The sequence below is a fragment of the Gymnoscopelus microlampas genome (genome assembly GCF_963454915.1).
Source record: "Gymnoscopelus microlampas genome assembly, chromosome: 10".
NCBI lineage: Eukaryota > Metazoa > Chordata > Actinopteri > Myctophiformes > Myctophidae > Gymnoscopelus > Gymnoscopelus microlampas.
This window is the reverse complement of record NC_139947.1, coordinates 14,509,412-14,537,210: the sequence shown is the minus strand read 5'-3', so window position 1 is coordinate 14,537,210 and position 27,799 is coordinate 14,509,412. Positions and strand designations below refer to the sequence as shown.

Below are 27,799 nucleotides of genomic sequence, written 5' to 3'. Positions count from 1 at the left end.
ATTACATTTTATTCCACACAAATAAAAGTACAAAAAATAATTGAAGAAACACGGCGCCCTCATGCATTAGAAGGACAATATCAGTCACCAGCACCACGGGGACGGGGGATTTCATTGGGTTTAACAGAATTAAAATGTGGTTTGACGTTCAATGGGTTTCTATAAGAGAGGGTGTGTCTGATTACATTAATATCAAATAGCTAAATATTGAATCAAGCAGCAAACTGTCTGGGGACTAAATGTTTTCAAACTCATTTTGGGTGATATTAATTCTCGGGAAGTGTGTGTCTGTGCTGTCTCGGTACAGTGGGCAGGTTGTTAGAAGGTGTAGCTCAGTTTTCCACCACCAGTAATCACACACCAGAAAAACACTAATCAGTGTCTGTCACATACAATCAGCGTCTGTCACATGCAATCAGTGCTTGTCACATGCAAATTACGAGGTGACAGTGGCTGTCATTTCTTTTTCATGTTAACTGACACAGACACCAGCGATAGTGTGGAGAGATACATATTGCCTGCCTCAAACCTAGCATTAGCATTACAATGCATCCTGGATGATCTGCCTCTAAATACAGGTGTAAACACACTCAAGATGCCTTGACATTCGAGGCTGGGCCACTTTCAGTGCAGTATGAGATGTATTGTTTTTGTCCACATCGGGGTGGCATGTGGCTCAGTCAGGAGGTATAGAGCGGCTCTTGGGAAAAGAGTAGTGGAATTCTGGTTTAGACAAGTGGAGTGAGAGACAATAATTTCAAGGTGGTGATGGATCTGCTTTGATATACATGATATCATGGGGAGAAGTACGTTAGACACACCGCCTGACCAGATCGGTGGTAAGGTAGTTCTGCCATCAAACACAGGGATGAGGGATCAGATAGTTATACTCTAGCTGCTACAAGGACATGCTGAACCACAACAAGACGATAGCTATCAGGCCAAGCTGAGACATCTAGGCTCCTACAAGCTACAACTCCACAACCGGCATGCAGATACTCTACCACAAGCCCCGTTGAGGCACATACAAACACACCACCACTTGTACTGAAAAACATCCCTCCATGTTCTGGAGCCTTGAGTAAAATAAATGACACGACCCATACACAACCCATACATAGGTTAGCCTACAGTACTCATTAACAAGGGGAGTGTGTTGTAGTTTGATCAATGTCCTCTAAGCCCATATGGGCTGCCTAGACACCACGAAACATGCATGATGACACTTTAACCACTTTAACCCTGGTGTCCTGGTTTTGGGGATATCATTAATGGTAGAATTGTTCATTAACTGCAAAATAGTAGATCTACAAGGACACAATGCGACACTTTGTGACTTGCGCATGACATAATCATATGACTAAAGTATAAAATAGGGCATAAGTGGTTAGTAGAAGGGCACCAACTGGCCTAGCGGTTCAGGCGCATACCACATAGGCTGGTAGTCCAGCTTGTCAACGTGTTGCATATTCGATTCCTGATCCTGACGACCTTTGCTGCGTGTCACCCGTCCATCTCTCTCCCCATTTCCAATCAGCCTACTTTCCTATCAATAAAGGCAGAAAAATACCCCATTATTATTGTTTTCCATACTTTAGATAACTAGTCGTTCCAACACACCATGCAGGGTTTGCTATTTAACATTCTTCATAAGCAACAATTCTGATCCACTTTGTTGATATCCATGCCTGTTGTTGGCCAGGAGGAAGGCAAACTGTTGTGCTTACCACATCAACTCCCTCACATGGCAAACCTTCATCTACAAGGGTGAGCTAGCCACCCCGTCAATTTAGTTCTCCCCCCCCATCTCTCTCTCTCTATCTATCTCTCCCTCTCTTAATTTTAACCAGTGCATTCTGGGTTATGACATTTAGACTGCCATGTCAACAGTTTAGGGAAACTGATCAAATTAAGTCTGTGTAGGATTTGTTAAAAGAGAGCCATCAGGAACCTGTCAACATGAAACTTGGTGGGTTTACTTAGGCAGAAATATTGTTACAGACCTCTCCTACAAACCATGAAAAGTGATTGTTATTGATTATTGAACCAGGGTATTTGTAGCTGACAACTTGTTCTACGTACCTCTTGACCCTCAGTGACGGTGTTCTGAATGAGAGGACCATTATGTCTTTTGTCTTTCATACATTAAGTTGAAGGAGTTTTTTTTTGCACAATTTTTAAAATAATCAACCACAGGGCCATGAATGATTCATCGTCATGGCCGTCAATTGTCAATCTTCAGGATATATCGGTTATGAAACTGGCCCCGACAGTCATCTGTACACAGAATATAAATGAGTTATGAGTAATTACAGAACACACCCATGGGGTGAAGCAGTAGATGAACAGAGCTCACCTGATACGCTCTCATTCAGGCCTCACGTCTTTTATTGGAGAGGATCAACAGAGTCAACACCAAAGTAGTTTACAGAGTTCATCCACAAACAGGCGGGGTCGAATAGTGTTGAAAGTGAGTGATGAAAAATCAACAAACAGCTTGGCATAAATGTAAATAATAGATCACGCAAGGTGAGAGTATCGATCGTCCTGTACACCACCCTGCCAAGACCTACAGTATATGCAAACTGCAGCAGATCACAAAGGTGTTTTGTCAGAATTTCCTGTCTAATCAGTTTCTCAGCGGACTATTATGATCAGGGTCAGGGCAACTACATATAATATATTATATTATATATAGATATAGATATATATAGATTCCCGGCTCCCTCTGGGTTAGTGTCAAAGTGTCCATGTCCTTGAGCAAGACAATGACTGAACCCTTAATTAGGCTACAACCAATGAGCAGGTTGATGCCTTGCATGGTTTTCTGCACCATCTGTGTGTGAATGTGAGTGTATTGCGCTTTTTTTTTTTTTTTTTTGAGAAAGGTGCTATATTAATGCACCGTTTACTATTCTATTCTTTTTACTAGTGTTACAGTACGTTCAGGGTTATGTCTATGTGTTTCTGGTAATATTATTGACTGCTAATTGTGTATGACTGTGGCAAAAATAAAGGCAGATAGTGTGTGATTATGGATGGCAGCAGTGTGGCAACGTCAGGGTGGGAGTATGTTGTCGTAATTATCCTAAGATGGAGGCAATAAAACTAATTCATTAATTAATCAAAATAAATAATAACTATCCGGCCGCCGGCCCATTATTGGTCGGCCCACCGGGCATTTGCCCTGTATGTCGGATGCCCAATCCACCATGGGGACCAGTGTCTGTCGTCAGCCATGGCTAACGACAGACAGACGTGAGACAGACTCAAACTCAGGCATGTGGAAAGTTTCTGTTACGTGTATCATGCTGTAGAGTTCATCAACATATAGTGCAAATTCCCATAACCACTTAAATAATTGTTCTTGTCCATATGATATGATCTACTGGACAACACATTTCAACATTAAGTTGATGAATGAATGTTGTGCTTTCACTATTTATTATTTTTATATATAAAAATAACAATTTTGAGGGTTCGCTGTCATTCAAATTCCTAAGGCTGATTTGTGTTTCCAGCGCGCCCCCGGTGGAATGTTTATGTAGCATGAGGTAGGGTTCATCAACTTTCCCTTAAGTCTGTGGTTCTCAAAGCCTGAGTGGGGTCCCGGTCCCAGGGCGTCCCCAGCTAAATTAATGATAGTTAGGAAACAATTGGACCCTTACAGGTCTGTAACTTATGTTATGGGGGTCACTCTGTGGCCTAATCATCAGGGACCTCCCAGTTCGGTGTGCATTAGGCCCTAATGCATACCAAAATGGGAGGTCCCTGAAATTAAAAGGTTTGAGGACCACTGCCTTTAAGTGCACCGGTGGTCCAGGAAAAATGTACACAAAAGAATGTGTGTTTGAAGTATAGAGTGAGCGTACGTACAGTATGTGTGAGCCAGACATGGTGGGGTTGTGCATCATCATGTTGTTTCCCCTCTCTCCATGCAGACCACCTGATGTCCTGCCTGCCTGCTCCTTAAGGCTGTGGAGAAGATACAGTACAGGTCATCACATGATGCATCACATGACAGCTCCGCCAGATACACATGAAGGAGACTCTTTGTGGGAGTCATTCTGATTCAGTGTCACTGAAATAAACACACACTCATGCACATGCAGAAAGAGACATTTGGACCGGCAGACAGACAGACAGACAGGCAGACAGACAGACAGACAGACAGACAGACAGACAGACAGACAGACAGACAGACAGGAAAACTCAGTTTGAAAAATATCAGTTTGACGTTCATGCACGCATGCACACACAGGCCTGAGGCCAGTGTTAGTCCTTGAACTTATTCAAGCTGTTGCTTGACATAACCGGCGCCTCATGCCATTGCCATTTCTTCTAACCATGATGAACCCCATGTAAATATCTTATTCTTTTTTTCCCCTACATTTTTATCCCACGATTTGGTAACCCATTTTTTCACCCAGTGCCAGTTGCTTATGTAATCCTGGGCGCTACTCTCCCTCTGCCAGCTTAGGGAGAGCCCAGAACTGAGCTCATGCCTCCTTCAATGCATGAGGAGCTAGTAAGGCGCTTTTTATCACCTGACAGGGGGGAGTTTACCCGGTAGGATGTAACACGTGAAAGGAACACATTATTCCAACCAGTTCCTTTCCTCTCCATCAGGCGCCGCGGCTGACCAGGGGGAGGCAGTATAGAGTTTTGTGTGTGTGTACCTACCCTAGGAGACACAGAACATGCAAACTCCACACATAAAGGCCCTTTCGCCAACCACACCTAGGGTATGGGGCACTGATGACGCGGAGGAGAGGACACGCCCCCAGCTATATATCTTATTCTACTCAATACTCATATCAGGAATGTTAGAATATCTCACCTGTTTACCTTTTGTCTTTTTTCCCTCACCTTTCCTGAAAACTACAAATGACAATAAAAGTTTAAGTCTAAACAAGGACAATCTTGTGAAAGCCTGTCTTCCTAATGCCATGGATATAGTGCCACCCAGTGGTGAGTGGTGATATCAGCAATGGGACATGGTCAGCACAAAAGCTGAGGATACCACTTTGTCACAATATAGGTGTGTAATCACAGCACCTGACTGTAGTTTTGGGGAGGAATTAGGTCATGGCATGGCTCCCAGTGACCTACATCCTGTGTGCCAGGCCAGCCAGGCTATTGCAGGACAGGATATACGAGACGTGTGGGGAGTCCAACAAAGACTCCTCTGTTGTTACTATAGTGATGTCATGGACTTGCCGATGATGAATTGACCCCTTCCCTCTGTTCCCCCCTAAATATGCACGGTCTATCACATTCAATCATCCGGCCATATGGCAAACGGGGGGCAAACTGTAGAATAGTCTGTGGTGTTGCGGACTTGTGTGTCAAAGTGTCCCCTGAGCAATACACTGAACCGTTAACCGCTCCGGTCCCGGGCGTAGCGCCCACTGCTCCTAAATACATAGGATGGGTGAAAGCAGAGGACCCATTTCATGTATGTGCAAAAGTACAGTGACCAAAAAAATACCCCAAAGAAGTGGAGTTCCTATTTGTTATTGTTGGTATTATTATTATTATTATTATTATTATTATTATGCCCAGAATAAGGACGCATGGGTCCATGTGGTTAATGCAGTGGTTCTCAAAGTGGGGTCCGGGGTCCCACCTGGGGCCTTGGAGGTCCCCAGAATTCATTTTGAATATATAAAACGAAGTAGTTGTCGAAGTATTGAAAAATGTTGCATACATTTGAATTCTTTTAACACAAATCTTCTCTTCAGCAGGTCCCTGGCACAAAACATTTTCAGATGTCCTCAGTCTGTTCCTTCACTGTGACTGGTGGACACTTGTGACCGCTCAATTGCGAGTACTGTGCCAGAGAGTGGCACAGTATTCTATCTAGACTAACAAACACATCAACGACCGACAGTGACAGCATCTGAAGAAAGACCCCATGAACTATACTGCTGCTGGTTCCAGCTTGTCAGCATGTGTTCCGCTAGTTTGAATGGCTCCAACAGGAAGTCCACTCCAAAAACCTGAGGAGAGCTCCCGCACTCTGGCAGGAAGCGCCGGGTGTATGAAAGGTCAAAAGCCAATTGGCTCGCCTCTGTATATGTGGGCGTGTCTTTAATTTGCTGGAGAGAGAGAGAGAGAGAGATGGAGGAGAGGCGTAATTTAGGAACTGGAGAAAGAGAGTGCAGGGGAACTAAATTCCAAGCTGGATGGCAGAAAAAAGACTGAGAGAGAATCCATTGGTGTAAAGTAACTATAAGCACATTTACTCGAGTACTATACGTAAGTACAATTTTGATGTATTTTAACTTTACTGGAGTATTTCCAATTTTCAGTACTTTTACTTCTACTCCACTACATCTCAGAGGCAAATATTGTACTTTTACTCCACTACAATTATTTGAAAACTATAGTTACTAATGACTTTGAGGATTTTGATTATTATTACAAAACATACATTAACCACTTCAGCCGTATATACATACATTTTAGCCATTTGAAAATAGCCGATCTACAAGCTCACAATGCGTCGCGATGCGACGCATTGTGAGCTTGTAGATCTGCCCTTTTCAAAAGATTTGACACATTTGAAAACTTGTGAAATGGGACATTCTGCATATTGAGAATCCCGAGAATTCCAGGACTATAAACAGAGTGTTTCTACCAGAGTATTTCTACCTGGCAGTATTGATACTTTTACTTAAGTAAAAACATTTGAGAACTTTTTCCACTGGAGAGAACTTGGGGGACGGGGGGGGGGGGGCATTGTCTGAAATGTGATCTGTCCTGCAGACTTTCACACAGCTGGGAAGTTCCCCTCGACTCCCCCTCCTCGACCCCCCCCCCCCATCCTCCTTCTTGACTCCCCCATGCAGCCCAGAGCAGAGCCTCCAGCTGGGAACACTCTGGAGGAGAGAGAGAGAGAGAGAGAGAGAGAGAGAGAGAGAGCAGCATCTGACTGCATACTTAGCGAGTTAACCCTTCACATCCGCTTCATGAAGATCTGCAGCTATCTGACCTGCTTGTATATTATTTATTTTCACTCTCATATCAGGAATATATTGGAATATCTGACCTGTTTTAAGCCTCGTTTTCCTTGTTCTTTCTTTCGCCATTCTTCTTAAGCCATTAAGACCTGAGGCCAATTCTACAAATGCCTTTTAAATCGGTAGTTCTAAAAACTTGTTTTGTGTCAAGGACCACTTAAATTGATATAAAATGATTTGGCCACGGACCCCCATCTGAAAAGGTTTTGTGCCAGGGACCCCCAGAAGAGAAGATTAGTGTTTAATTTTTTTTCTTCTAAATGACACAAATGCTTTCCCGGTTTTAATGGGTTTTAAGTTATCTGTCACCCACTTCTTTACACCTGTAAAAACATGTGAAGTGACAATAAAGTTAATTCTGATTCATGACTACTGCAAAAGAAACACAGAGTGACATCTTGGGGACGTTAAGTCACGTTTATTGATTTTGAGCCAGTATGACTACCTTTACACAGTCGAACCACCTCCTCTCTACTGGAAAACAAACAACACTTTTAGACGGTTAGTTTCAGCAGTAATACATCAGACTAAACTCTGTTTTTGTGTTTTTTTTTCTTCCTTTTTTCCAACCCTTGACAAAGTTATACGTTTGTTTTTCAATTCTGTGTAAAGGTTCCCATGTGACTGAGGAACATGCATATGACATTTAGCTGTAATCAATATGCCTCTAATCATAATGCACATTATCAATAAGAATACAGTACTGCATGACAAATTCAAATAAATACCAACATACAGGTGAAGTCGTTATTATTTCATATAAAGGTATCAAACTCTCATTATGGATCAATACTGAAACACAATATGACAATATAACGTTTGCACGGCTAATAATATAACACGATGCCACCGCTTCCAGCAAACAGAAAACCCATTTCTCTTCGTTCTTTTCAATGTAAAACGTTTTTTTATAAATTGCACTTTAATTTTTTAGCTTCTCATCCACATTTCTGACTTTTTTTCACCGCCTCAACAAACAAGCAACTGGCTGTAATGGCACGATTCAAGCTTGTTGATGCAAATTGTTGTTTTCTGTTTACTGAAAACATAATGCTTAAAGATGGTGTAAAAAAAACAAAAGATTAAAGAATAAAAAACAAAACAAAACTGTAAATGACAACAAAGGATAAAAAAATGCGCTCTCTGCACATTATTCAACAATACTATGGATATCACATGACCTTCACCATACAAAGCTAGAGATACGTAGATGTTTCCAATAGCCCAACACATTACAGATGCTTGGAGCATTTTCTTCAAGAATAATCAATAATAGGAGGCCAGAGGGATTTTATTTGGTTCCCAAAGTTTGATAAAAAAAAAATAAGGAAAACAAAAATGAAAAAACATCAACTTTTCTCAATACCCCTGAATTTATTGTTGGGACCACTAACTGACAGAATTCAATGCAATTTCAGTTGTATTGAGCTAATTTCAAAAGTATCATCATCTCACTCGTGCAGAAAAGGTTATTGTTCCCTTCGCACTTATTGCTGCTCGCGGTCATTTTGAACCAATAGCCCCCACCTGAAGCAAAATAAAACATAAAATGCTAATCTAAGATTCTCCCTTGAAACAATGAAAGGCACTACTGGTCAGAAACAAAGAACTAAAACGTAAAACAAAAGTCCTGGCGCTCAGCGAGGAGAGCTACGGACAGCCCCGACCCCACTACACCTCTCTGACTGACGCTTTGTCTTCTTTCAGATTCTTGATTCTTTTCCTAAACGGCGTACCAAGATTTGGCACAATAAACAAAGAGAGAATGAAACAATTCCAATTTGGAATTTAATTGATTCACTTGCAGAGAATTCTGGAGGTCAGTGATCCCTTTTCAGTGGAACGCCCCTGGTAAGGTGATAGGGAAACCCCAAACTTACCAATTTGAATCGAAGCGTTGTCAAGTTTTCTTTTGTGTTATTTTGAACTATTCCTAGGAATAATAAATACATGAAAAACCCCAGAATTTGCTCACACTGGATTTTTGTAAAGATCATGGCAGTAGAACAAACATAATTATAATAACAACATAATGACAGAACATAACAATGCAACAATGGTTATTCAATGGATAAATTCTGAAGGAGAAAGTCAAATAGTAGGTCTGTGGTTTGTGGTATCTTAAGGAGTAAATAGTCTCTGTAATGTGAGACAATTCAGACGGATGTATATTTCTATTCATCATATAGCATGTAGATACTGAATAACTCACAAACCACTAATGCTTTTTCCTAGGTTAATAATGGTATATCATAATCCTATATAATAAAAGTGCACAGGTTAAGAAAACAATAAACTAAAACAAAAAAAAAACAAGATTAAACAGCTTGTTGATTTACATTGGGAAACAACCCCATTTCCCACTCAATCATGAATGAACTCTGTTTATGTTCTTTTTACTTGTGTGAAACATTGGCTTCCGACAGCAGCGCCTAAAATAAGCGACCATGTTTTCATTTCAGTTGAAAGTGTCACTTTCAAGAGCTCAACTGAGGAAGGAAAGAAGCAGGACATTTTCCAAATCAGTGTTTTCATTTGTTTTGTGTGTGTATGTGTGTTTGTTTTAATGTCTTCGAGTCCAAATAGCTTATGCAGTAGTGTTAACTCTTTTCGGTGAACCAAATCAGCAGTGAGAATGGACCTTGTTGGTACTTCCTCATCCGGGCAGAACTATCGTAATTACTGCAAAATTGAAAAAAAACAAATAATCAGAATTTGCATTAATAATCAATTTTGAGTGCACGTCAGCCAAAACAGACAAGAAAACGGCAGCTCTTGTTAGTCAGAAGCAACTAAAAATGTCAAAAAGGTATTAAGCTGTGTTAGGTGTCCTAAGGCAGCCAATAGGAGCCAGTAGGAGCAGTTCTGTCATCTGAAGGCCATTCATTAATTTAAAAGAAAAACACAGGAACCAGCATGTGCAGCTAGGAAGCCAATGTCTCACAACAAGTACCATGAACTATCATTTCCACAACAGAGTTAAAGCCAAATCCCACAACCAGGTCAGCAGACATGGTCTTTCCCATGATGCCATGCAAGGTTAATGGAAATTAGTTTGTTTTTTACATGCAGGCTCATAACCAATCAGAAATTGGATGCATGTATGTGTGTAAGAGAATTCAAAGGTGAAGTGGGAGGAGCCTGCAGGCAGAGGTAGGAGGAGCTGTATCTTTTTTGTTTTTTGTTTTTCAGGTCGACATGCTATGATGTCACCCGATCAACCAAGACATTGATTACAAACTAGATGGAGGGTTTAAATTAATCACAATGATATGGCGGGGTTGTAGTGTCTATCTACAGCTCTGTGTTTCCACAGAGCCTATAAACCAAGGGAAAAAGGTTTAAAGAGTGAACTAATTTGAATCAATGTCCTCTGGGTTAAGTAACCAGTCGATGGAACAACCACATGTAAAATGAATTCATTTGTTTGTTCATCAAATCGCCACGGGTTTGTCCGTCCCTCGAGAGAAACCCGTGGACTCATTTCTCCACAGTATCAGAGTCAGCATTGCGCCAGACACCAGACGGCGTGTCTCGCTTTGTTATCTCTCTCTGCTTTGAGACGTTGAGTAGTTTTCCTCTCTCTACTCTCGGAACCTTTTCTCTGTCAGCGCAAAACTGATAAGAACGGAATATGTCGCTGTTTGTTGCAAAGTTATAAGTGGAACTCAAAACAGATGAGTGATTGACCTCCGTGGAGGATTTTCTTGTGTGTGTTTTTTTTTTGCGTTATTCTCCATGCTGTGTGTGCTGTTGTGTGCTATCGTCTGCACACTCAAGCAGGGCTGACTGAGGCTGAGCGAATAAATCTCCCTCTTCGTCATTATTTCAGAGGGAGGAATACTATAGGAGGATCCTGCAAGATCATAACTTGAACACAATATTATCAAGAATATAGAACTTTACATACAAGTTATTGGTAGTAAAAAAAAAGAAAAAAAGAAGCATAACTTGATTAATCTTGCAGGATTTCCCTCACATCAACCCTGCTTTTAAGAGCATCATAAAGCTAATGTGTTTATGATCCACAAGCAGTTAACATGGATTTATCTAACACGAGCCCCACTTATTCTTCTATCTGCCTAACGCTAGCTTGCAATGAGATTAAAGCTATTTTGAATACTAAATATAGTACAAATAGTTTGTCCCCACACACGCCAAGCAACAAAATCGGAAATGAAAGACCCTCCATTTTGCAAATATCATAAAAACATCATACACGCGCACGTCGAGGGTCGTTCACTTCAATGCTGATGCGATAACACACGGGTTTGTGGAACACACACACACACACACACACACACGTGCATGAGGACATTACCTGACAAACATATTCAGAGGGGTCCCCCCCCCTTCCCCACAATGCCTCGTTCTAGTTAAAGGGTGAGAGGCGTTGCAGGGTGCGCTGTGGGAGCAGCAAGCTGCTGACAATCTAAGAGAGAGAGAAGGTCGCCATGACAAGGCGAGTGACAAGGACACAGGTTAGAAAACGTGAGGGTCAGGGTTTAGTTGCGCGTCATGCCGTCGCGTACCGAAAATAGCCGACGTTGGCTATTTTTCGGCGCGCGACACAGGCGCGCAACTAAGTATAAATTAGGCATTTACTGTATCACACACACAGTGAATATAAAGAGAAGACCAATTGTTTTATAGCTCAAGTTCGGACACACAGGAAGGACAGGCCTTTACATTTATAGATAAGATAGAGAGATAAAAATATCAAGTGTTTGGGCACTTTGCAGAGTGATGTTGCTTGATTTCACTTGCAAGATTTGTGATCCGTTATGCCGGGTGCCTTTATTATTGATTTGTGCTCGTTTAAGGATCTTGCTCCGCTTAAAAAAGGAAAATAATCTTTGATTAAAACTATATTTTATCTGTTCACAGTAATCACTTTCTTTTTAAAACAGAAGTAGGAACCTGAGGCACCTATGCTGAAGTGCACTTAATTTTGGGTGTGGAGATCGATTTGTCTTAAAACTTTCTTTCTCTCGCAAATATGGCTCTGAAAAGATCCACCATACTGTAGCATAACGGCTCACACGGAATAGCCCTCATGTGTTCAAATAACTCCTCTCTTAACAATGTAAAGCCCTGTAGTACATGAGCTAGTGTTGCACCACACACCTGGCAACAGAAAAAATAAAAAAGACAACCTTTTAAAAAGTTCATAAGCATTTTCCAGCTGCAAAGCCATGCGAATTGACCGACCCGATCGTGTTTGTGTGCTGGCGTCACAGTATCCTGAAATCCAACACACACCTGTGGACACAGGGTGCTCCTTTTGACCACCCACCTCCTCCTCTGACATCAAATCAACAGCAAACCCGCTTTTTTGAGTTTGGAATTTTCCATTAAAAAGAGTACAGCAAATGTACACTGTGCTCCCCCTAGCCCACAGCTAGGGGGAGTTTGCATATTTCTCCATTTGTTTCATTCATGTAAACATTTAAGAGTGACCTGATTGGACAATAGGTTGCTGGGCAAAGAGGTCAGTCCCGGGGGGCTGGCTTGTCCCGGGGCTTCCGTCCCTTGGGGTCTCCCCGGGACCCCGGGGACACAGAAGACAGGAAGGAGGATCGGGGCTTTTTTTTCTTCAAAGGAGCACCCCCATGCCAACGAACAATCCTAAGAGCGAGAGGACGTTGACCATGACAGTAACGTCCTCTTCACAAGTCCCCCCACCCCCCCTCTAAATGTGTCGTCGTTACAGGGAACACACTCGAGGGGATCAGGGGGAGGGGGGTCCGAACGGAACGACCACGAAAGCTGCCACCTGTTACATCATCATACGCACACCACCATGACAGCGGAAAGAATAGACACCCCATAATATCCACAACGGAACCCCCATCAAGCCACGTTGACGGACGTTCCTATAACCCCACATGCCATAGTATAATGTCTACTACCCCCCACGTGGAGCGCACACTGTACATAGACATCTGCATTCCTCTAAGCGTTTTTACACTAGCAGGCGTGAACAGCCATGACAGGCGATATGAAGGTTAGACACACAGGCCCTAGAGCGCTGGTTCTCAACATCAAAGTCCGGGGACCACCGGTGGGTCCAAATGGGACTGTTTAGGGGGTCCTTAACTCTGAGAACGAACGTGACACTCTCAGAGTTAAACGAACACCGTGGGCCTAATGCATATTATCACACCTTTTTAATATCCATGTCAATTAAAAGGTTGAGAATCACTGCCCTAGAGGAGCGCAGCGCAGGCTGGGCTTATAAAGCGAGCGAGTGGGGCTCTTGAACACTAAGGCTAGGGGAGGCGCGGACCACCCCTCCCCTCTCTGTACACAGCAGTCCACAAGCAGATTTCTTTTTTTCCGCTTCAGTCGCAGTAGATCTTGTACTTCTCGCTGCAGAACACCATGGGGCCTCCCATGATGCCGTTGGGCAAGGCGTTGTTGAGCTCAGGGCGGCCCAGGCCGGCGCAGGTGAGGCTCTGACTTACGTTGGGCGCCAGGGATCCGAGGGGCTTGCCGCTGCGGGTCTTGGTGGCCTTGCCGCCGCGGCGTATCTGCTCGTGGTCGAACTCCAGGTCCTCCAGGCGCTGGGTGAGGGCCAGCTTCTGCTGGATGGCCATGCGCAGCAGGGAGTTCAGGGTCTTCTTCTCGTCCTCGGCCGCGGCCAGCTGACGCTGCATCTGGTCCAGCTGGGTGACGTACTCGTCACAACTGCAATGTGGACAGACGGACAGAGACAGAGAAATGAGAAGGCTGTACTTTGCACTTATGCTGCTTTTATGATGTACAGAATCGGTGCATTGCATACATTATCCTGTACATACCTATTACTATATATATACACGCTGCCACTTAACTGCCTCACACCTTTCTCATGGCTCAAGCCTTTCTGATGAATATCTGGAATATCTGACTGCCTGTTTAATATGTATTTATTTTTCTTCACTCTAAGGAACTTTTGGATATCTGACCACTTCTTCCACTTCCCTGACAACTACAAACGATGGACCTTGTAAGAAAAAACGATTTCACCCACTTGTCTACACCTATAAACCTGTGATGTGACAATGAAGCTCATGCTTCTTTGATTTTTTTATAGAGCGTGTGGTGTCCATAAAGGCCCGGCAGGGGGCAGTGTCAGCCACAACATTTTCAAGACCCACATGCTAACAGGATAGGATGGAAAGTCTGCACTCAGCATGAAGAGCATGACTCTGAAACACAACCATATTTCCACAGAAATGTCTCTAACAGGACAAAACCAACCATTAATGAGACAGTAAGATGACCAGTGTGTTTGTGCTGAAATAAATGTTTCCATTGTGACCTTTCCCCTAATTCTATGGCCACCAGGTGGAGCCATAGAGCCGACCGGCAAAAGGCCTGATAAGAGTTCCAGAGCTCCTGCATCATTAAGCTGTGATGATGTCATCAGACATTTCACTCCTTCTGTCTCTCTCAGACCATCATGGCTCCACTGGTTCCACTCAGCGGAAATGGTGTCTCACAGGAGTGTTTCTCACACATTTTCATGTCAAGAAACCCCCAAATTGTGTTTGGCCCCGGACCCCCTTCTGAAATTATGTTCTGCCAGGGACCCCCACGAGAGAAGATTTCTGTTGTTAAAATGTTTAAAAATTATTCCAAATTGTTCAAGATTTTTTTTTAATCGTTGAAAAGAGTCGATTTACAGGCTCACACATTTGTGAGCTTGTGTAGATCGCCTATTTTCAAATAACCAAAGTCTAAAATAGGGTTTAAGTGGTCAAAGACATTTTGACGCTACATTAACTCATTTTGCTGGGGACCCCCTGGCACGCCCGCAAGGACCCCCTGATGGTAACCTCTCTACGTTGTCTCGATTCTCCTTTACATCTGGCCAGCTCGTCTGTGCTTTCCCTGGACCCCACTTTCAGGACCACTGTCTTCCAGAGCCATTTCCACAACTCTCTATACTCCGCTCAACAGAACAACTATTCTGTTGCAAATGCAGCATGGAGCTCAGCTTCCCCTCTCTCACAAAACCAGCCTAGCAGCAGTGACTCACTGCCAACATCCCACCTGCAAAATACTGTCACTCTCTGGCATTGTATCTCTCCATATTTCATATTTTTTCATAAATGAATGTGACAGAGACGTGCAAAGGTAGAGGGAGTAGTGAGAGGTGTATGCTAGGCTGCAGTCAAAAATAGAACACACACACACACACACACACACACACACACACACACACACACACACACACACACACACACACAAAGGATAAAAAGACTTAACCCTGGGGGGTCGCGAGGAAGATCCCTCACGCGTGACCGGAGGACTTAGTTGAGGACGAGACGGAACAAGGAAATGGAGAGACGCACAAGACAGACACCACGACACAAGAGTACAGCTTCAACCTCTCCACACCTATTCTCAAATATATTTGACAACCCGAGCCCCTCCATCAGCCACGTCTGTGTAAAATACCACAAGCAGGCTCAGACTGTCTGCAGCACTGCGGCAGAATCCACTGTCTCCCGCTGCCCTTGTGGAGTGAGTGTGTGTGCTGTAGTGTACATGTGTGTGAGTGTAAATGCACTGGTGCACGGACAGCTGTTAAAAGAAAAAAAAGGTGAGAAAAAAAAGTGGGTCATGCACGTGACATTGTGACATTGTGACACACTGTCATCTTGGTCCATTTCTCCATCGCCTCACGCTTTCTGTCCACTTTAGCCTTCATCCATCTTTCATTCATGTTCTCTCCCTCCTACACCTGCAGTAACTCCCTGACATTCTTATTTATTTATCTTCTGCAACCTGCTGCAGCCTCTCCCTATCTCAGACAAAGCATGCATTCATGTTTTTTTCTTTTTTTGCAGTGATGAATGACACACCTCTGCAAAAAAGAACCGATCTTGCATGTTGCAAGTAGAGCTAGACTGATATATCGGCCATTATTTGACTTTTTTGACGACATCGGCATCTGCAATTATGCAGCCGATGTGTAGTTTTAAAAAATGCTCAAGACGCCTTACAATGCGTGACTGACAACACAATGTGTTGTGAGCTTGTCGATCGAATATGGGTGGAAAATATGGGTCAAAACATCGGCAATCAGTGGTCAAGGAGTCTCCAACATCGGGATGGGCCTCTGACCCAAACATCTGGCATCGGTCGGGCTCTTGTTGCAAGTCGCTCTGGATAAGAGTGTCTGCTAAATGTCAGACTGTGAAAGGGGAGGTCGGCTACATGTATGAATAACACCTTAGCCTTCAGCTGTGCTCCAACAAAGCCACTCAAGAGATTATCCGACAGGCAGACGTGCACACATTATTGCTTCTTTAGTCGCAAACACACCCTTGAGATAATAACACAGACTTTATCGGAAAAACGCCTTAACCAGTAATAACAGCCAACAGCCAAGGCCTGGACTGACTTAGAAAAACAACGATGCCTAACCCTGAAAAGTCCTACAATGGACTGTTCATGCCATTCATCCGTTTCAATGTTAGCACACACTAGCGCTATGGCCTGTTCTGATTGGTCAACATGGGATCTAATGTTTTTGTTTGGGTATTGGCCATTGGCTGCTGGATCTGTTGTGTTTCTGTTGCACGTGGTTGCGCTCCGTGTGAACTTCTGCCCCTACCCTAGATCACCGCACGCACAGACACACAGACACACACACACAAACACACACACACCCAGACAAAAGGGATCAGTGTTGCTTCATTAAACGCAGTGTGGGTCGGGGGGACTCCCTGCGAAGGGGCAGCGCCCCTTAAGATGGTGGGACGGCTGCTGGGGGATGCGAGGTCATGGGTTTTCCCGGGAAAAAAAAATAAACCAATAAAAGAGGAATCTCCATTCTAGTGGGGACTGAAGGCGTACAATGGAGGCCTTCTTGGCCTTCTGATGGGATGTAGGCTCGGGACGGGTGGGGACGGGGACGGGGGGGTTGGAGGGCAGGCGGGGGTCTTTTGTGGATGAACAGTCACTACATTGAATGCACTGATGGACAGGGGGTTTACGTCTCTCTGGGATCATTTACAGTAACCTCAGGGGTTAGGAGATATGCTTTCACACTCATATTCACGCACGCATGCACAGCACAAAGACACACACACACACACACACACACACACACACACACGCACACGCACACGCACACGCACACGCACACGCACACGCACACACAAAGGCATTCAGCTGCACCCAAACATGCGATCATGCAGGCACATAACTGAAGTGAAGGGATCTGAAACTCCCACACACCCACACACACACACCCTCTTCAGCTGTGTTCTTGTTGTTTGCAGTGCCATGATTGGTCACAGTGGGTAGGACATCACAGGCAGAATAGAGACAAAGAAAGAAATTAAAGAATAAGAGCATATGAATGGAAGAACGAGACGCATGCACAAAGGGTGTATGTATGTATGAGGTGGGGGTCCTGTCTGGCTGTTAATGACAATGTGTGCATGTCCAGGCATGTCTGCATGCGGAGGCATGTCTGAGGAATGTTAGGGGGCAGGGGTTTATGGTTAACTTGATACCACATGAGACTGCAGCTGGAGAAACAAACACACAAACGCACACGCGCGCGCGCACACACACACACACACACACACACACACACACACACACACACACACACACACACACACACACACACACACACACACACACACACACACACACACACACACACACACACACACACACACAGAGTACCCATTTACAATATCCATGTTGTTCTTTTCTATTTTACTTGTCTAGCATGTTGAAACTGTATCAATGTGTTTATTATTGATAATATTTGTCTCTGCTAGCCCCACATTTGCACTCAAAGGACTAGAATGGAAATAAGCTCTCAAGGTTTTTGGGGGTTTTATCCTTTTGACAGATAGGTACAAACATATGGTCATGTAGTGTACAGTATATGCATTTTTGCCAATATAATCGCATGCACACACACACACACACACACACACACACACACACACACACACACACACACACACACACACACACACACACACACACACACACACACACACACACACACACACACACACACACAAGCATATAACTCAACACTAATCCCACAGAAAGGCAACAAATCTGTTTCATTTCCCCCTTTTATCCTCTGTGTGCGGGACCCCACACACACACACCTCATATCGGAGACACTTCACCACGTCTCAACTTCTCTAGAAGTCCACCTTCATGGACTGATCGATTAGCATGAGAAAGACCACTCAGAATGGGCTTTATTAAACGAAAGACGACCACCTCCCCCGCCTCCTTCGCCCCGCCAAACCAGAGGACGAGGAGCGAGGGGGATGGATGGATGGGGGAGTGTGGGAAATGTCGGACCAACTCGGTCCCCCAGCCTCTCAAAGAGCCCCCTATACCCCACCCCGTCCCCCCTGCCTATATACCCCACTCACAAATAGGATTGAATTTACATACCAATACTCTGGTCCCATAAACACAACATTACATACACAGTGAAAACCTCAGTCTATCCTCCCTGGGCCGCGGACCCACATTTGAAAATAATTCGCATTAGGCAGGGACCCCAGAATTATTTTTCTTGTTAAATTAGATTTAAGCACATGAACGCTAACGTCCCTATTCTGGGCACGTTATAATAGGCGTACATTCTGCTAAAATAGCCAGTCGTTGCGACGGACTGTGAATATGTAGATTTGGTGTAGAGGGAAAAAGGGGGGGGGGGGGGGGGGGGGGAACCAAGTATAGACCCCTGGGGGATCCCGGTCAACAAAGTATATAGGGTTTAAGTAGTTAATACCAATGATCTGAATATCTATTAATAGGGTGAATTGGGTGAACTTTGGGTTATTTTGCTGGGGACCCCCTGGAACTCCTCCAAGAAGGACCCCTGGGCCGGATGCCGCTTTGAGAACCATTAGTGGTTCAGTGTTCATGAGCATTAGCACAGATGTGTCCATCACCTTACATGGTAGAACACTGGGGAGTAGATGCTACTGTAAGTGCTTTCCTGTGTGGGCCCAGGCTGTATGGTGTTATCATGAAGAGGACGGCACACAGGAAAGAGAGACTTGACATGGACCGGACTTGAACCGCCAATCTTATCTCGCACCCTTCCTGCCCTGATAGCAAAAGAGGTGATGCTTCTTCATGGACGCCTGCCTGGAGAGACCGACCGATGACAGCTTTTTGGGCCCCAATACCAATCCAGTTTTTGGGTTACCGATATTCTATCAAAAAGCGCAAAATTATTTTGACTTCTTTGAATTTAGAGTAGCCAATTATTTTGGGCGCAAAATCTATTCTAATCAATTGTAAAACGTATACCCTGTTTTCACATAGCCAAAGAGCAGGAAGTATAGTGGAAATTTTGAAATGCATCTCACGTGAAAACGGGCACTGATCTTGAGTGCCGGCAGTTTTGGTGTTAAAAATTTTAGGGCAAGGTTCCTAGTAACTTTTACGGCATGTACTGGCGGAATTACAATTTCTCTGTAGTGAAAACGCTAGAAATCAAAGTACTGGGATACCGTGATGACATTAAGTTTGAGAAAATGTCTTAAAATTGCTAATTCAATTCAACATATCAGCAATTTAGTTTTTTTTATCTTTGAAGAAAATGTTTGAACATTTTCGCTTTTAAAGACATGCTCAAAACAGGGACATCAGATTGAAAGTGGTTAAAATGTTTGACACATGGCCTGAATAATTGCTGATAGCGAGGTGGTCAAAAAAGTGCAATAATTGCCTGGTCGGCCTGGCTCTAGGAAGAAAAGTCCCGCAAGTGGCAGATTTCCACCTTGCACACTGTCACAACAGATTATATTTAGCAGCGAGAGTGAGATAAGTGGAGAGCAGGCTTTCTCCTGTTACATACATGTACATCTTGTAGTCCAGATAGCTTAGCATAACACCCACATCCCTCCTGCTACCATCTGGCCCTCGCACTGCACTGCGCCAAATCGTCATGACAACACAAACTCTCGTATGTGCCGACAGGGGAGTTTTCCTCACGTCTCTAATTGTCTGTTCGCTGCAGGTAATATGGAGTTCGCTTCAGAAAAATCTGATTGAATTTCTGCATGACATGGAGGGGGTGGGGGATGCTGAGTGTACATTCTCTCTCTCTCTCTACTGTCATTCTCTGCTCCTGCTGCCCGGTGGCACAGTTTGTGCTTTGCTGTGGATTGCAGGGGTGTCTTCACCACATGAACCCTTGCGTCTCTATTCTGGGCATGCCATAATAGGCGAACATTTGGCAGAAATCTGCCACTCTGCGAAACTAGCCGATCTACAAGCTCACAACGAAGGCAGGTTGTGAGCTTGTAGATTGTCCATTTTCACTGAAAGGTGTAGAGGGAAAAAAGGAAGGGACCAAGTATAGACCACTGGGGGACCCTGGGTAACTAAATCAATCTAAACCCATCAGTTAAAAGTACCCGGTTCCTTTATGCCAGGGGTCTTCAATGTTTTTCAGGCCAAGGAACCCCTAGCTGAGAGAGAGATGAAGCAGGGTCTTTGCCAAAAGTAGCCGATCTACTATTTTTGGCTTAAGTTCTCCTCAGAAAAGGGATGTTAGGGTTCAAGTGGTTAATGTAAAATAAAATCATATCACACAGAGATTTGGCGGCCTCCCTGTAGTAACTCTGAGGACCCCCTAGGGGTCCCGGACCCCCTGTTGAAGACCCCTGCTTTATGCCATCACCTCCATTTAGCTTCTAAGTGAGCTCTGGTGGTTGTCGATACCCAAAAGTGATGCGAAAACACTGCACAGTACTGATTGGTCAGAGAAAATTGGCACATTGCGGCATGACAGATTCCACTATACTGCATGGAAAGTACCCAATACTGTTAAAAAAACTTTTATACAAGCCATTGCAAATGTGAAATGAATCAGTATTTGAGCACAAACATGCTCTCACAGAGAAATGGGTGTGTTTGTGTTAGTTTAATCTACACCAGGCCGAGGTAGAGGATTACAACAGAACCTTTGGCCTGCTTCTTATAGGAATCACAAAGCTTAACAAGTATCTGAGGGGGTTAAGTGTCTGTGCACCCCCCTGCGACACACACACACACACACACACACACACACACACACACACACACACACACACACACACACACACACACACACACACACACACACACACACACACACACACACACACACACACACACACACACACACACACACACACAGAGGAGTCACTACTCCACTGATGATGATACGCCGAGATTATAACCCTTCTCCATCCTAACATCAGTGTACATCCCTCCATGGCCCACATCCATAAAAACAATATCCTTCTAAAAGGTGTCATATTGGAATAATATAATGGATACATAGAAAGCAACCATATGGCCATATGGATTACATGATAATAAACATGGCTTTAGCTTAGTTTTAACATCTCGGTATGTTGTATTATGTAGTGTTTTTAACAATGGATTAATGACATGTGCCAAAAATAGCCAGATGGTATCATGACACTGGGTCAACATTATCAGTATCCAATGTGTTTGGGGAAGTGTGCAAAACAATTTGCATGCTATGGTATTTCCTCTTGGACAAACGTAGTGAGTGAACAGGATGGTTGATATGGAAATACAGTATAGGTGTGAAACTCTATCAACAGTCAATTAACCCATTAAGACCGGGAAAGCATCTGTGACTTTTTGCCATTATTTTATACTTAAAAAATAGCAGATCTACAGATCTACGAGCTTGTAGATCAACTATCTTTTGAATGGCCTAAGTAAATAGATAATATTATGTTGTTGTTTTTTTACAACTTCACCAAAATGTGGATGTACTGTATTGTCTTTGCTCCATATTGGGAAGGGTTGCGTTTTTGACCGAGTAAGCAAACTAAGACACTTCAAGATGTCTGTTTGGGTTCACCGTCATTTTATGTAGTGTAGAGTAACCAAATAATAACAAATTGATTATGGACAGATTAATCACTTATTAAAATAATAATTCATGGCCAAATACCTATGAATTTGGGGGTCCCTGGCACGGAAAAGTGTAAATGACGTACCGTGTGGCGAACATGGCTCTGAGTGAGGAGAAGGTGGCGGCGTCCTCCTTCAGCGCTTTGAGCTCGTTCCTCAGCTTCATCATGGTCTCGGTCACCATGGCCTTCTCGTTCTCATATTTGCTCTTCAGGTTGGCCAGCGCCACTTCAGCCGTCTGAGGGAACACAACACAAAAACACAACAATGAATCAGAAAGGAAGGTTCACCTCATGTGAGCCACACAGGATCTTTGTTCCCCGCGGGCGCCGGCGTGGCACTTCAAAGCTATAACTTGTGACCCGTAGTAAACCTCGCCACACCTCTTGGCAGTGGTGTAAAGTAACTAAGTACATTTACTCAAGTACTGTACCTTTTTGGGGTACTTTTACTTTACTGGAGTATTTCCAGTTTTCAGTACTTTTACTTCTACTCCACTACATCTCAGAGGCAAATATTGTACGTTTACTCCACTACAATTATTTGAAAACTTTAGTAACTACAGTAGGTACTTTGCAGATATAAATTATTACATTATAAAACATACATTAACCACTTTAGCCCTATTTTATACCTAGGCTATTTGAAAATAGCCGATCTACAAGCTCACAGTGAGCTTGTAGATATTTGAGTACTTATTTCCACCACTGCCTCTCGGTTGGCTTTGTTGGCTGTTAATTAAAAGAAAACACAAACACACAGGTATGTGCGTGTGTGTGTTTGTTTATGAGGTTTTCATGTCTCTGTCCTGCTCTAACGTTCAGAGAGTAACTAACCACACACATCTTTCAAAGAGCTGTAGCAGTAACAACTGTCTGCACTGCCTGCCTGGTTAGGAGCCTTTTAGTTCCCTGGGGGTCTTTTCCTCTCACCCACCCACACACCCACCCACACACATGGCACAGAGTCACTGGGCAGCTGACGCCACAAGACTGCAGTCTCCACCACACACACGCACGCCCACACACACATGCACACAGACTCCCACGCACGGCAGTGTTTGTTATGGATCTGGGGCTCTGCAGCAGCTGATTCTAGCTGAAATAGCAAGCCGCCTCCCTGTTTCTGCCTTTCAAACAATAAATATTTGTAAAGTGAACAAATGTTGGGGATCAAAATGAAGCCTGTTAAGACGGACTGTCTGGAGCCTATAGAGCAGGGGGTCTTAAAACGTTGTCAGGCCATGGACTCCGTTTTTTTTTTTGTTGAAAGCCTTCCATACAACGTGATAAGAGGCTTTCAATGCTAGCTGACCATATTTATCTGATTGTCCCATCAGAGAGTTGAGACTATAGCTTGGAAGTATTACACAGGTTTTGCTTTTCAGTGACTATGGGTTTCCTCCAAGTGATGCTGCGGCTTTAATGGCTTCATAGATTCCATCGACAACACTATCATCATGTTGTCTAAACTAATGTTTTGTTTGTTTGTTTGTTTACACGTTATCTTTGCTAATAATATTCCTGGATTCCTATGTATTTTCAGACATTTGAACGTTTTTGAAAAACAAAATGAAGAAAAGAAAAGAAAGAAAGACGTTCCTGTCACATACATTCGATGCCCCCCCCTGTAGTAAACTCTGAGGACCCCCTGTAGTAGTAGTTGGCCTAGAGAGCAGTGGTCCTTTAAAGGGATAGTTCACCCCAAAAAATACTTTTTTTAATCGTTTTTTATAAATGTTGTCATGAATTCAAGTCTCCATGGGGTGACTCATCGATAGGAAAAAAAAGTAATTTTGGGGGTGAACTATCCCTTTAAGTGGGGTCCAGGGACCCTCGGGGTTCCTTGAAGGGCTTCCAAATGGACACCCTTGCATGTCTTTAACTCTGAGAGTGTACAAATGGAACCAAATGGACCCGTAAGGGTCCATTTGGTTCCATTTGTACACTCTCAGAGTTACCGGGTTCCTTGCAGTCTAAGAACCACTGGCCAAGAGACACAGACAGGTGGACACACACAGACCTGCTTGTTGGCCTTCAGCACGGTCCTCAGCGTGGCGATCTGCTCCCGCTTGGTGCTGAGCAGGGACTTGAGCTTGAGGATCTCCGCCATGCACGCCTCCTTGTCCTTGTCGGCCACCGTGCCCAGCTCCAGGGAGGCCACCCGCTGGCGGGACAGCTCCGAGGTGCGGTCCACCGCCAGCTGCAGGTGCTTGATCTGGTCGCGGATGATGGCCACCAGGTTGTAGATGTTCATGGGCTCGCGGCGGGAGTCCGACACCTATAGGGGTTGTAACGTCACGTTCTAGTTTTAGTTGAACGATTAAATAGTTGCACAAATAGTTGTGATTGACGTTTAAAGTTGGAACAATCGTATGAATCAAAATTGCTTCACTGTTTGCCTTTGAGTCTTTGGAGACAAAAGTTGCACAGAGCAGATACTGTATGACAAATAACTTAAAGGAGTAGTTCACCCAAAAACATTACTTAGTTTCTATCAATTACACACCCCATGAAGCATTGATTTCATGGAGATTTCTTTGTTTTTGTCGCATTCCTAAGCCAATAATTTGATGACCGGCTGAAAGATGCTAATGTTGCGGTAGGAGACTCAAAGTAGACTCTTTGAGTCTCCTACCGGAAATACACCAGTCATCAAATTATTGGCTTAGGAATGTGACAAAAACAAAAAGAACTCCATGAATTCAATGCTTCATGGGGTGTGTAATTGATAGAAAATAAGTATTTTTTTTGGGTGAACTACTCCTTTAAATAAATACTGCAATGACCGGTAACACAAATCTAAATAAATGATGTACTATGGCCAAACCAGGCCATGCATTTAATACATTTTTTTATACTTTCAAACGTTTGAAAATATAGCCGTGGGGGCTTGTAGATCGGCTTTTTTAACATTTTTAATAGATTAATTCAAACAGATGAATGGAAAAGATTATGCAAAAATTATTGCAATTATCTCTGACAATTGTGATGAGGCAATTATTCAATAATTGCGACAGGCGTACCGGGGAGGAGAGGGGTGGGGACGGGGCTCCGTCGTCGGCCTTGGGGGGCTCGGGGAACAGGCCCTTGGTGAGCAGGATGGGCGAGCGGCGACCACGGCCCTCTGGACTGGTGCGGCCGCCCTTGCCCTCCTTGTAGAAGTCCAGCATGACGCGGTTGGGCGTCTCGTTGTTGCACATGCACACGTGGTTGTAGAGGGTGGCCAGCTCCTCGCTGAAGGTGACCAGCTCGTCCTGGGCCACACTCAGGCTGCCCTGGGACTCGCCGGCCACGTCGCTGACCTGAAAATACACAACGGAAGACATCGATTAGCAACGATAAATACACAAAAAACACAGAGTTAAAAATACGCTGATGATACTATCAGACTGCTGAAAGAAAACCTACGTTTGTTGACTTTGTCTTTTATTGATTGGGTATTGTACTGAATGCTCCTTTTGCGCTTATATCTAGGATTTCTAATCTACATGACACTGATTTTAACCTGCTATTATTTTCAAAATTACTTTTTTTTCGATTGATTACACACCCCATGGAGACTTTATGTATAATTTGACGACCGGCGGCGGCTCCGGTAGGAGACTCAAAGTGACATTAGCATCTTTCCGCCGGTCATCAAATAATTTGCTTAGGAATGTGACAAAAACAAAAAAAAACTCCATGAATTCAAGGCTTCATGGGGTGTGTAATTGATAGAAAATAAGTTATTTTTTAGTTAACTAGCCCTTTAAACTGCAACAGTGAAGAATTTCACCTCACTTTCACCCTGTATTCTGTGTTGACAATAAAATGTTGAACCCCCCCCCCCACAAAAAAACAAAACAAATGAACAATAATGAACTGAGGAGAAGGAGGAGAGTGTTGGTTGAGTGTACTGTCTGCTCCTCACCTTGCGTAGCTCCTTCTCCAGCCTGGTCTTCTCCTCGCTCTCCTTGCGGCTGCTCTTCTCCAGCAGCGCCAGCTTCTGTCCCAGCGTGGTGACGTCGTTCTCCAGGCGCCGGCTCTCCTCCTCATAGCGGGACTGACAGCTCTGGTACTCGGCCTTCAGGGTCTTCAGCTCCTCCTTGAGCTCGCCGGCTTCAGACACCGCAACCTGGAGAAGAAGAGATGCCGTTAGCTGACCCGCTTCCAGTGGTGGGAAAAAGTACTCAAATTCTTTACTTAGGTAAAAGTATCAATACTGCAATGTAGAAGTACTCTGTTACAAGTAAAAGTCCGGAATTAAACATTTACTTGAGTAAAAGTACAAACGTTTTGGTATCAAAATGTACTTAAAGTACCAAAAGTAAAAGTACTAAAATGTTTGAAAATAGCCGGTGAGCATGTAAACGTGAGCTTGTAGATCGGCTTTTTTTAAAATAGCCTAGGTATAAAATAGGGCTAAAGTGGTTAATGTATGTTTTATAATGTAATAATGTATGTCTGCAAAGTAACTAGTAACTAAAGTGTTCAAATAATTGCAGTGGAGTACAAGTACAATATTTGCCTCTGAGATGTAGTGGAGTAGAAGTAAAAGTATCGACAATTGGAAATACTCCAGTAAAGTAAAAGTACCTCAAAATTGTACTTAAGTGTACTGCACTTGAGTAAATGTACTTAGTTACTTTACACCACTGCCCGCTTCAGACACCACAACCTGGAGAAAAGATCTTCACATCGTGGAAAGGAAGGAACACGTTTTATCTGTACCTTGTACTTGCACTCCAGGATCTCGGGTCCGTTGATGTCCACCTCGTAGTAGTCCCCGTCCTCGTGGCTGTCGCGCTCCTTCTCGTTGTCCAGGGCCGACTGGCGCTCCTTGCTGGCCTGGAGCTTGCGGATGGCACTGAGGTTCTCGCTCAGGCGGTTGACCTTCTCCTGGTGCTCCGACAGAGCGCCGTTGGCCTGCTCCAGCTGCTTCTGGGAGTCCTGCAGGTTGGACATCAGGTTGACCTTCTCACGCTCCATCTGGTGAGGAGAGACAGGGAGGTGGGGTAGAGGCAGAGAAGACTATTATGGACTTGATGTTTTTTGGTTTTTATGTCTTTTTACAGATTTTTTTTTTTATAAATGTTTTTATTGTGAGTCTTCCATGAGTGTTAACAGATTCGGATTAGTGTTATATTACAATGTTTATAAAATAGGATTTTCTTAGATAATGAATGCTTCTGTGAAAACGCCCCAAAAAACTAAGTTTAAAAAAAAACTAACTGCTCTCAGGCAACCCACCGACTAGACGGAAATTTGACTTTTGCACATCCCTAGGTGTTGATGCAAATAAGCTTGTGGGCGCGTCTCTCCAACTCTCTGCATGGGAAAGTGACATGGATGAGCGGTACTCCTCTCCCAAAAGTCGAACTACTTTGATGCCCAGAGCACTCCAGCAAAAAAATGCTGGATGCCGTGAGCGCTGACATGCAATGCTCGGCGATAGGAAGAGGAGCACTCCAGCGTGCAACGCAAGCTAGAAAGGCAGCTCAGAAAATGCTTTCTTTGGACACAGGCCCTTGAAGGGATACTCGGGAAGCTAGATGTGTGCATGGGTCCTACGCTTTCAATTAGTATCACATGTCCTGTAACCCTACCCACAATGCACTTGCATGTGAGCCTGGCACCGCTGGCACGCCCCCGGCCAGCCGAGCACCCGGGTCAGCGTTGAGGAGTGTTTGAGGAGTGTTTGGAACAGGTTGAGCTCAGTACTGGCAGAGACCAGGGCGGGTCCGCTTACACACACTCGTGCGGTTGCGCGCGCACACACAGATATTTAAGTGCTAGAGACTGTGAATAATCTAAAAGCATTTCAGTCATGCTCGTCCTTATAAAACATTCATTAGT

General features: G+C 44.0%; 1 protein-coding gene across 4 annotated transcripts in view; it reads right to left on the bottom strand.

Annotated features, from left to right (window-relative positions):
• Positions 1 to 27,799, bottom strand: part of LOC311052848 (protein bicaudal D homolog 2-like) — a 424,382-nt gene that overhangs the window by 341,399 nt on the left and 55,184 nt on the right. The window contains exons 6-13 of one of the 4 annotated variants that reach the window (XR_014601559.1): positions 26,675 to 26,932; positions 25,875 to 26,078; positions 24,988 to 25,266; positions 23,985 to 24,242; positions 22,049 to 22,200; positions 13,493 to 13,715; positions 11,347 to 11,457; positions 7,429 to 9,707 (exon numbers count right to left, since the gene is read on the bottom strand). Coding sequence is in view for 2 of the 4 variants with exons in the window: in XM_084068076.1 (XP_083924202.1) it covers positions 13,370 to 13,715; positions 22,049 to 22,200; positions 23,985 to 24,242; positions 24,988 to 25,266; positions 25,875 to 26,078; positions 26,675 to 26,932 (1,497 nt within the window). In the remaining 2 variants the exon portion in view is untranslated. Of the gene's footprint in view, positions 1 to 7,428; positions 13,716 to 22,048; positions 22,201 to 23,984; positions 24,243 to 24,987; positions 25,267 to 25,874; positions 26,079 to 26,674; positions 26,933 to 27,799 lie in introns of those variants that run through there. The other 3 variants (XM_084068077.1, XR_014601558.1, XM_084068076.1) reach the window with 3 other exon arrangements.